This window comes from Rutidosis leptorrhynchoides, chromosome 8 (genome assembly GCF_046630445.1).
Source record: "Rutidosis leptorrhynchoides isolate AG116_Rl617_1_P2 chromosome 8, CSIRO_AGI_Rlap_v1, whole genome shotgun sequence".
Lineage (NCBI taxonomy): Eukaryota > Viridiplantae > Streptophyta > Magnoliopsida > Asterales > Asteraceae > Rutidosis > Rutidosis leptorrhynchoides.
In genome coordinates this window covers 364,554,700-364,566,662 of record NC_092340.1, presented here as the reverse complement: position 1 = coordinate 364,566,662, position 11,963 = coordinate 364,554,700, and the positions used below count along the sequence as shown (strand labels likewise).

The window sequence follows — 11,963 nt, the reverse complement described above, 5'->3', positions numbered from 1 at the left end:
TGAATGGTAAATTGCAAGAAGAGGTTTATGTGAAACAACCTCCTGGTTTTGTAAGTAAGAAATTTCCTAAGCATGTTTACAGATTGAAGAAAGCATTGTATGGTCTGAAGCAAGCTCCTAGAGCCTGGTATGATACCTTGTCAACATTTCTTCTAGAAAAGAATTTTTCCAGAGGAGCCATTGACAAGACTTTATTTATCAAAAAGGACAAAGGTGATGTGTTACTTGTTCAAATTTATGTTGATGACATTATTTTTGGGTCTACTAATCCACATTTAAGAAAATGGTTTTCTGACATTATGTCTGAAGAGTATAGAATGAGCAATTTATGTACTTTAAACTATTTTCTGGGGTTGCAAATTAAACAGAGTTCTGAAGGCATTTTTATTAATCAAAGTAATTATATTTCTGACATGTTAACTAAGTTTGGTTTTAAAAATTGTTCTACTTTAAGAACTCCAATGAGTGTTTCTGAAAAGCTTGATAAAGATGAATCTGGAAAACTCACTTGTCAATCAACCTATAGAGGTATGATTGGATCTTTGCTATATTTAACTGCTAGTAGACCTGATATAATGTTTGCTACATGTATTTGTACACGTTACCAATCAGATCCTAGGGAGTCTCATTTTAAAGCCGTGAAAAGAATTTTTAGGTACTTAAAAGGTACCCCTAACCTGGGTCTTTGGTACTCTAAAGACTCAGGGTTTGATCTAATTGGTTACACAGATGCAGACTATGCAGGTTGCAAATTAGACAGAAAAAGCACTTCTGGTGGATGTCAATTGCTAGGTGGAAAATTGGTCAGCTGGTCTAGTAAAAAGCAGAATTCTGTGGCCACTTCTACAGCAGAAGCTGAATATGTTGCTGCAGGAAGTTGCTGTGCTCAATTACTTTGGATGCAACATCAACTTTTGGATTTTAGGTTATCATTGACCAAAACTCCAATAATGTGTGATAATGAAAGTGCAATTGCTATTACTGAGAATCCAGTGTTTCACTCCAGAACCAAGCATATTGAAATCAGGCATCATTTTATAAGGGGTTGTGTTGAGAAGGGCAAAGTGTTTTTAAAGCATATTGGTACTAAAGATCAATTGGCAGATACTTTCACTAAAGCACTTCCTGAAGAAATGCATTTTTATCTTCTTGGACAACTTGGAATGTTAATCCATCAACTGAAATGTTGTCCAGTGATGATATTTCTTGAATCTGAATTATTTTCTTAGAGTCTGGGTGACGTAATATTGTTCAGAGTCTGGGAAAGTTTACTCAAGTGTATTTTTGTGTATAAATTTGTTTTCTTCTTTCGTCAAATAAAGTTTTTTTTTAATTTTCATTTTTAGGTTAAATTTTTTTTCTTTATTCTATCTCCTAAAATAAAAGGGTCAAATTTGGTATTAATGAAGGGAGTTAATGGTAACTTTTTGAAAATTTTTGTAAGGAGTATTAATTTGATAATGATTGTGTCAATCTTTTTGATAACTTTTTGCTATAATGCATTGGATCAATCTTGGCCGTGCAAACCAACCTGCAGATTCTGAGCAATCGAAGTCTGAGTTGTTACCCCTGAATTGAATTGAATTGATTGTACAAATTGCCATTCTCGAGTATCTTTTCCGCCCTACACCGACACCGGGTTTAGTTGGCTCGGTAATTTTACTCGACGTATGGTTGTTTCGAAACAGGGAACAACTTTGAATACACAAGCTTGTAACCCGCGGATGAACCGCACACTAGAGCCTTATTGGGGCTAAAACCAATAACGAGAGCCTTTTTGGTATCATTGGAATTAACGGTATACTCCACCCCATGATGTTACACATACAGAGCAGGCTGAGGACATGAATGAGGAAATCCCACCTCATTCTAACCCATCTTCTCCCACTGCTACTGAACAAAATCTCCATTTAACCAACCTTATGGACTCACCGGTTCATATTGAGAATGTCTCCATACTTGAAAACCTAGATGATTCAGCACTCATGGATTCACATCAACAATCCATTAGGCAAGGTGCTACTAGTGCTGCTTCATCACCTCTGCTAGAGGTTGGTGAGGGGAGTGCTTTGACCCAACCTAAACCTGATAGGATAGTAAACTTGGATACCCTCATTACAGTCACTGAAGAAACCCACTCAGTTGACTTATTTGAAGAAGTCCCAATCCTGGACTCAAACAACCAAATCCAAAAACCAGCTGCAATAACCAAGCCAACTGTTACCCCAGACTTAAGTCTGCCACTACTCACTCCAAATATTCCATCCTTACACTTACTTGCACAGGCTGCCAATATCACACTCATGTCACAGGGTGAGATACAGACATCAAAATCTTCTATGTCTAAGGATCAGCTTTCTTTACAACAGGAAGGCTGTGAGGACATACCAACCCTACCCTTATCTTCTGGCACTACTTCTCAGACTGAGGCACAAGTCACCATGGTTGGTCTACATCAGGCTTTGACCAGGTTGACTAAGGAGTTTGATGACAAGCTTTCTGTTGTGCAGTCTAAGATTAATAATCTTAACTTTAATAATAATTTCATTTCTAAAGATGAGTTGATGGAGGTAAGGAGGTTGGTTGGGGATATGCAGGGGTTGACTAGTACAGGTGGTTCAGGGTCTGTAAGAGAAATTAATCAAAGGTTGACTGCGCTGGAGAAAAGGATGGTTGGTGTTGATGAACTGAGACAATGTTTTACTGGGTTTGCTTCTGATATTTGTTCCCTTAAAAATCAACAAACTGAAATTTGGAAGGTCATATCTTCTCTGCCTTTAGATGATGTCAAAAAGGGGGAGAAAAGAAAGAGGTCAGATGATGCAGGTACAAGTACTGCAGATGCAGGTTTTGCAAGTGTTGAGGGGGTGCAATCAAAGAGAGCTCAAATTGAGGGGGAGCATCAGATTGAGGGGGAGAATATAACTGATAGGGGTGTTGGTGATACTCAAATGATTGCTGTTGGTGGTGTTGGTGATATTCAAGGAAGCACTAGTGCTGTTGTGGTTACTGCTATGCAAGGAGATTAAGAGTTAAGTTGAATCAAATTGTTCGTTTAGGGTTCTGTGAATGGAAAGGGTTAGCTGTGTGTATTCAGGAGTGTGCAGATGATCAAGCTATAGTGCAAGAAGTGTTGAAGAGGGTATCTAGTTTGGTACACTTAGTATTTGAAGAAGGGTTTATAAGTTTCAAGGATTATGAGATATTTTGTGGGATGTTTGATCAAGAGATGAAGGAGAGGAGAGTTAAGGGTCATGTAGAAAGGTATGCTGTTCCAGAGCATTTAGAATTTGTTGATGAAAGGTATATTGACTATTTAGATGCCTTAATGTTCAAAACAAATGGAAATCAAAGGATGATGATGAGAGTTGATCAGTTTGAAGGAGCTGGTATTAAGCTATTGATTGGTTTGTTGACTAGATGTGTGACAGAGCAGACTTATCCTTTCAGAGTTAAATTGGTGAATCACTTGTATAGCAAGCTGAGCATGTTGAAGAAAATTTCTCATATGAAGGGCAAGTGCAAGCTAATTGAAAGGGAGTATGCAAAGATGTTTGTTTAGGAGTACAAGTTGTTTTGACATCATCAGATAGGGGGAGATTGTTGGGAAAAATAGAAATAATAATCTGATGAGTCAAAAGTGTTTTGCAGATTTTAGAGTCTGAAGGTTTAGAGTCTGAAGTTGCAGACTCTGGAATTGCTGGAGTAAACGCTTGAAGATTTCTTGAAGCAAAAGCCATAGAATATTCTGGAGATATGCTTGTTATTTAAGAAGATTTGTTTTGAAGATTTGATTTTATCTCCAGAATTTACTTCCTAGTTATTAGCAAATTTGGTTTGTTTTTAGTTTATCTTTTCCATATCTATAGCTAAGTAGTTTTGGAAACCAAATCTCCAGATTTGGTTTTTATCCCTATAAATAGGGACGTATGGTTCATTTGATACATGTACTTTTACACGATTAATATTATCTTTCATATATCTTCATATCGTGTTCTCTTAATTATTGTTCTTATAATTCATATTTATTATTCAATTGAGAGTCTGGTGTTTATAGATCAAATACTGTGAACTAATAGATATAGAATATAGACATAGATAGATTAATCTAGATGTTTGCTCAGTTTTGATGCACAAAGAGAGATTAATTTTTTATTAGCATAAAATTTGTTAGTTATACATTTTACTACTACAATCATATACATTTTACTACTATTTAACTAGGCACAACATTTGTTCGATATATACCTACAGCCTCTTCAATACATGATTTTCTATTAACAAAATTACAAGGCTAAAATGTCGAACTTTCAATACAACTTCAATGATATCAAAACAACATATTTGAGTTTTTCATTCATGATCTCTATTTTTGTCTTGAGTAGAACTTACATTAACTAGTTCAACAAACTTTTTAAGATTCATATAAGAGGATCCACTTTCTTTCATAGCATATGTTGCCAAATCTTTCCATTTCATACCATTCTTTCTCATTTCTGCTCCCTTTTCGTTACCTCCCATCACTACTTCTATGCATCTTGTTATCTCCTCACTTTCGACAATTCCGTCTTCATTAGCACTCACTCTCATCCCTGTTCCCCATACGTCTTCGATAAGCTTCGAGTTCGTACTCTGATCTGTCCATTGAGGAAACGCCACTACTGGGACCCCACAAACTATGCTCTCTAAAGTCGAGTTCCAACCACAATGCGTCACAAAACAACCTAAAGACGGGTGCGATAATACCTCTAGTTGGCTGCACCAGGGGACTATCAAACCTAATTGTTCCAATTGCTCCAAACAATTTGAATCCTCCTTTTCTTCTTTTTCTTCTTCTTCTGGCTTGTCGCCTTTCGTGTGACTATCCTCATCTCTAATCACCCACAAAAACGGCCTACCACACGCTAACAAACCTTGCGCCATTGCCTTCTTTTGTTTATTTGACAACATTATGATACTACCAAAAGATATATAAACAATGGACCCTTTAGGCTTGGTGTTCATCCATTCGACGTACTCTTTTGACTTTTCAAACATATCTCCCCCAAAAGATTCGTCGGACGAGTCTTTTGCATCCAAAAATGCAGAAGGAATCAACGGTCCAACCGCAATCATGTTTATCTTATCATTAATCTCTTTCAAGGCCTCCTCTTCCAATGCATCAAAGCTATTAAACAATATGTTCGGTTTATCAACCGAATCCAACATGTCTAACTGCTCTTTGAATAACGGCAATATGAAATCGTAAGTATTTGTAGGGAGACAAAAAGAGGGCAAGTCGCGACTTTTAAGCAAGGGTAACCCTGGCACTTGAATAGACCATGAAGGTTCGTTACAATCATCCCCAATGAGTTTATCGTACCCATGGAAGTAATAATAATAAACACGAAAAACTGAAGCTGGTTGAATCCAAAGCAGGGCTGATGGCACGTGTAAGTCACGTGCCACTTCTCCAGCCCAAGGTAGGAGTAGGGTGTAAACCAAACAAGTAATGGGAGTCCCATTTTCAGTATTGGAAACAATAGTTTGTTTCAAGCTTTGTGCTCCACGGGTCCTAATCTGACCCATAAAAAAAGTGATATCATGCAACTTAAGATCGAAACCGTCATCAAAGCCATCCGAAAACAGGGCGAAGTTGAACGAGTTTGGAACTCGGCCAGCTTTAGTCATTTTGCGGTGTGCTGAGACGGTTGTGGCGAAGGTGACTTTGACACCTAACATGAGAAGTCGTTTAGCGAATTGGAAAGCAGGATTAATGTGACCTTGGGCTGGAAAGGTTATTAAGAGGAAGTGAGGTTGGTTTTGGGCCATGATTTTTGTCATATGGATTAGTTATGGAGTCTAAATTAAGAATTAAGTGTAGTGTGATGGGGTTTATATGGTATGGTGTATATGGGGGCAGAAACCATGACGTTTGTAGTGACGATCGAATATGTGAAAGATAGATAAGGTAATTAAGGTAGTGATACATTGGTTCTTTTTATGTGATTCTGGACGCCCAAACAGAGGAAGGGGCAGAGGCGAATGTGTATGCATTGGTGTTGGGTCACCAGTCACCACTACTTTTTAATATATATATTTTTCGAATGAGATAGCATATCACTAAATTCAGCTATAGGACTCGATATATTTTTTGTGTTTATAATTTTTTTGAGGTAAACAACTACTTTACAAATATAATTAACTTTGAAAATTTTATTAGACCCTAATTAGATTTCAGCCTTGATTCGCCAGTGTCTCAGGGCGGGTATAGGCGCTAACCGGTACGGAAGACTTTGTCTCACCCTTCGGAACTTGGACCCAGCTAATTTGTCAGTATTACTATGTTTTGTTATCACTAACAACGACCACTCATTGAGCGACTGCAGTGATGTCATAGATCTTTTACTCCGCAACATTTTGTTTTAACATTTTGAGTGCATATCACATGTACGTGACATGTATCTTTATTGGTTAGCGACCATAAAAAGATACATATAAACAAAATCTAGAAAGATTGATGAGTAAAAAAACCATATACGTAATTCATCAGTCACGCCTTCAAAGCAAGATAATTATGTAAAACTATATATCTGCTACAATACAAAATGGAACAGATGTACGTATATTAATACGAAGAGACCAAAGATTTGACAAGAAGAGTATATATTATGAAAGGTCAAATGTGATAATTAATTTAGAATGACTATATAAGTATTTAAAATATGCGTTTATAAAAAAATCGAATCTGCTTATAAATTTTATTTTAGTTATTTTACAGACAAAATTAAGCGGTTCGTCCTTGAACTTTATTCAAAATTGTACGTAGATTCTACTACGATGAGGCCTCGGACATTTGCACACGTTACCCAGTTGGTCCCCGACGCTAATGGCCGTTAATCAAATTCCGTTAAATGACCACATCCTCACATGAAGACATTTTCATTATTTTATCTTCTATTTTATCCTTCACTTCTCCCATCATTTCATCTTCAACTTCATCTAAATATTTCTAAATAACAATTGAAATATATATAAAGAAGTGGTTTCAAAATTTGAATCTGCGCCACTCTGAAATCCATGTATTGAAATTGCATGCTAATAAAGCCACTGAACTAGCTTGATATTTGCGAATGTTCTACAAAAGACTACTATTAAGCGAACATTTTGGGAGGGCCATGGCCCACTCATACCCTCCCAAAGATCCGCCAATCGCGTTTCAATTTTCTTATTCACATTTCAGTTTTCATATCTGTGTTTTAGATTTCAGTTTCTTGTTTTTATTTTCAGTTTTTGGTTTTCATTTTTGCATTTCACATCTCAGTTGAACGTTTCAGTTTTAAAATTCGCGTTTCAGTTTTCAATTTCGCTCTTCAGTTTATAGTTTTCAGATTCGCATTTTAGTTTACAGTTTTCATTTTAGCGTTAAACATTACAGATATGCGTTTCAGATTTCAGTTGCACTTTCTTCAGTAAGACGTTTTAGATTTTATTGCGAGTTTCAGATATTATATTTGTGTTTCAGTTTTGGAAATATGTAAACTGAGAAGCGAATCTGAAAATTGAAATGATATATTGTGTGTCAAAAGTTATGTTGTGATAAATGAAATATCGTGCTTCAAAATGAGATGGTTGATGTTGAAATTAAAGGAACAAAAGTAAGTCTGTTATGCACCCGACCCGATTGGCTATTTTGACCCATGATCCGTTCCTCTCAGATTCAAATCATTGATCTAAAGACATCAGTTTTGTAATTGATGTCCATTCATTATCAAGTTAATGAATTTTATAATTTTAATGTTTTTGCTTTGAACATCAGTTTGGGATCACCCAGGAGACTAAACCACCCACATGTTTATATTTTATGTTAATGAGATTAATTAATCATGTAATTTAAGACGTCAATTATAGTTTTAGTATATACATAGATACACCACCACCCTCCTTTAAAGTACTACAACTAGAAAATCACATCAAATACACACATTTACTGCATTTTCAGCTAAGTTTCTACTCAGGTGGTATGCGGTACCCTGGTATGTATACAGGTTGGTGTATGTTTTAGAAGTTGCGTTTAACGCAAACTTCGACCATTCTTGTTACTGTCATTATTTTATTGTTGGCTTATAATGTAGTTAAGTTTTATGTTTCTTATCAAATCAGTTATCTGTTTAGCATTTGTTATGTCACTGTTCATACACTTGTTGAACAAAAGAAGGTAAGCAATACAAACTTGTCAATTCATATCGATCAGTTGAAATGATTATCAAACAACTTATTTTATTCTGAAACAAAGTTATTTAGAGACTTTGAATCATTCAAATTATGAATCATTCAGCGTTGAATCATTCAGATTTATTAAACACAACTTTATACAGATACTCATCCTCATTTGCAACCATACTTCATACACTAAAGTTCATATCTATCGTTGATTAAATCAAATGACAACTTGTGTCTCGTTTTAGTTTCAAGCATCATCCAAGAAAGCTCGAAGGTTGATCGTCGATGATCCACCATTGTTGAGAGCTTCCATAGCCAATTCCCACCATTTCTCTGCGTTTCTCTTCATCTCCTCATTTCGCATCACCAATTCGACACACCTCGTCATCTCAAACCCTTCCAGTACTCCGTCTTTGTCCGTCGGTTTAACCCTAACTCTTGTTTTCCAAATGTCTTCAATCATCTTTGCGTTATTTCCCTGGTCGGACCATTGCGGAAATACCACCATAGGAACAGCGGCCACGAATGACTCCACCGTTGAATTCCACCCACCGTGCGTTAAAAAACACCCGATCGCTTCATGACTCAACACGCTCATTTGAGAACACCATTCCACTATCATCCCCTGTTTTTGCAATTCATCTAACTTGCTCAATTTTCTCGCTTGTTCATTTTCTAGTATCACCCACAAAAATGGCTTTCCAATCTCTAACAACCCAGTTGCTATCTTGTCGAGTTGGACCATTGAAAACGTCACTAATGTTCCAAATGAAACATACACGACCGATGATTTTTGTTTGGTGTTTAACCATTGGATGTAATCATCTTCAGGTTTGTCAAAAAAATCCCCACCCAAAGAACTTATCGATGAGTCTTTTATGTGAAAAAGTTCGTTTGGGATTAAAGGTCCTTTAGGATAAAACTCGAGCTTCTAAATAGTTTTGATGGAATCGAACTCTAGTTCATCGAAAGTGTTAACTAGTATTTTTGGAGATATTTTGAGTACATCAATATGATCTTTTGCAGTTAGTAAAAGGAATTTCTCGAATTCGGGACACGAAGACAACAAAAATGACAGTATATCAGCACTGGTTAGTGATGGTAATCCAGGTAAACTTATAGGCAAGGTGTTGTTGCTACTAGATATTAAACTTTGATATTCATTAAAATAGTAGTAGTAAATATCAAATATAGTGGCTGATTGGCACCAAAGGAGAGCAGATTTGATACCTTGGGCTTGTGCTACACGTGCGGCCCAAGGTATGACAGTAGTGTAGATTAAAACGTCAAACGGTTTACCTGAAGCCGTTGCAGAGGTGATTATTTCAACAAGGGCTGATGAACAGTTTGTTTGAAAATCAGACATGAATTGTGTTAAGTCAGTTGTTGGTTGTTTTCCGTTATCGTGGCCATCGGAGAACGTGGCGAATGTTAGGCCGTGTGGGATTGTTTCTTTGTTGATGTTTTGAACTACCGAAAGACTAGTGCAGAAGGTTACATCGACGCACATGTTGGTTAGGCGATTTGTGAACCGCAGGGCTGGGATGATGTGGCCTTGTCCTGCGTATGTAACAATCAGTATTCTCTGATGGACTGTCATTTTGGTTAAAGTTTGTATTAGACTTATCTAATGGCATGCAAAACATAAAGTTATATGCATCATCTTATATAATGTAAATGTAATATGTAATGAAGCTGGCGTTTAAATCAATTTTAAAGTTGACCTAAACGGCAGTTCTTATTTTGTAGTTTCTGGATTTTTCACTCTTGTTTGAAATTGATTGATAAATGAGATTATTTTATCAAAAACTAAAAATGTCCTCATAAACTCTTTTGGAAACAAACAAATGGAGTAGTCCAATCTGAATACACCCAAATCAGCGCCATAAATAGAATGAAAACAATCACTCAATATATCTTCATAATACATAAATAAGTGATTCTTACTTGTTGCTCTATACATTCTGTTCTTAATGCCCTTAATTTATGTATAGGAATATAATTTCTTATAAACAAACTGAAGTTTATTAGTAATAGTACTAGAAATTTTTCTTTTGGGTGCGTTTGATAAAACTGAATGGTTTAGCGCTGAATGGTTCAGAATATGAATGATTCAAAGCCTCTGAATAAAGTTTGTCCTGAATGAAAATAAGCTGTTTGATAATCATTTAGAATGAACGCTATAAACTGAGTAAAATTACCTTATCGAAGTTAACATGAATAAAATATTCAATATACTTGTTAGTTAAGTGTTCAGGATAAGATTTGAGAAGAAAATTACAGAAAATCTAGGCTCTTAATGGTTAAGAGATTGTTTCATCTCTAAATGGTTCAGCACTGAATTCTGAACCATTCAGCACCATATGTCATTCAGATGTCAGAAACAAACGCACTGAATGCTGAATGGTTCAGCATTCAGCACTGAACCATTCCATTAAGAGTGAACCATGTCCGGGAATATATTAAAAAAAACAAATTGAATTATATTAGTAATACTAATGATTTACCATAAAATGGTTATGTTTTTTAATTTGCTAATATTGATAATAGCAAGTTGTGTGACTTCTCAAAGTAGCGCTTCTACTTAATTAAATTAAACAGGCTATATATTAAAAAAAAAAAAAAAAAGGGTTAAAAACTTGAAACCTTCATATGAGATGGGTACAAGGTAGAACACGGACTAAAAGTCGGGTGATTCTTTTACTTTTGCAATAACTAATGCACGTATACAAGTCTTGATCGTCTTGTAGGTTTAGCCAAATCAGTCCAGCGAAGCTATTAACTAAGTAGGTAAGCCTATAAGCGTTGGAAACCAGTTGAAACCTTTGAGAGATCTTCATCTTCATATTGTCAAATTTAATGGAGGCTGGGACATCCATGGTGGCAAGTAAGGCACCTATATATTATTCATCGTCATAAAACCATTATTGAACTGAAGCTCTAAAGAATTCAAGAAGCATTGTAACAGGGAGTTTCCTCGCATGAACTGACAGCGCGTTCATGGACTCTGCACTATTAGTAGTCAGGTAAGCATACCGAACACGATCTGCATGATGTCTAGACCATCTGTTGAGGCCAACAGTAGTGAGTGTACGTGTACTGTCTGGAATACGTCGTGATAGCATACCATATGAAAGGACCCGTTCATATACATTATAAACGATTCACAATAGTTGATTACATCGCGAGGTATTTGACCTCTATATGATACATTTTACAAACATTGTATTCGTTTCTAAAAGACAAACTTTCTTTACAACGAAAGTTGACGGCATGCATACCATTTCATAATACATCCAACTATAATTGACTTAATAATAATCTTGATGAATTTCAACGACTCGAATGCAACGTCTTTCAAAATATGTCATGAAACTCCAAGTAATATCTCTAAAATGAGCAAATGCACAGCGAAAGATTTCTTTAACACCTGAGAATAAACATGCTTTAAAATGTCAACCAAAAGGTTGGTGAGTTCATTAGTTTATCATAATCATTCATTTCCATTATTTTAATAGACCACAAGAATTTCATTTCCAGTTCTCATAAATATACGTCCCATGCATAGAGACAAAAATCATTCATATGGTGAACACCTGGTAACCGACATTAACAAGATGCATATAAGAATATCCCCTATCATTCCGGGAAATCCTTCGGACATGATAAAAATGAATTCGAAGTACTAAAGCATCCGGTACTTTGAATGGGGTTCGTTAGGCCCAATAGATCTATCTTTAGGATTCGCGTCAATTAGTAGA

General features: G+C 36.0%; 1 protein-coding gene and 1 pseudogene across 1 annotated transcript; both read right to left on the bottom strand.

Moving 5' to 3' along the window:
- Positions 1-4,215: 4,215 nt before the first annotated feature.
- Positions 4,216-5,868, bottom strand: LOC139862048 (UDP-glycosyltransferase 75C1-like). Its single transcript, XM_071850599.1, has one exon. It carries the CDS (start codon positions 5,821-5,823, stop codon positions 4,354-4,356), a length of 1,470 nt encoding a protein of 489 aa, XP_071706700.1. The 5' UTR covers positions 5,824-5,868; the 3' UTR covers positions 4,216-4,353.
- Positions 5,869-8,449: 2,581 nt separating this feature from the next.
- On the bottom strand, positions 8,450-9,802 carry LOC139864700 (UDP-glycosyltransferase 75C1-like; annotated as a pseudogene).
- Positions 9,803-11,963: the final 2,161 nt, after the last annotated feature.

Coding starts and splice junctions, on each gene's coding strand:
- LOC139862048 (XM_071850599.1), bottom strand. CDS start 5,823: ATGACAAAAATCATGGCCCAAAACCAACCTCACTTCCTCTTAATAACC.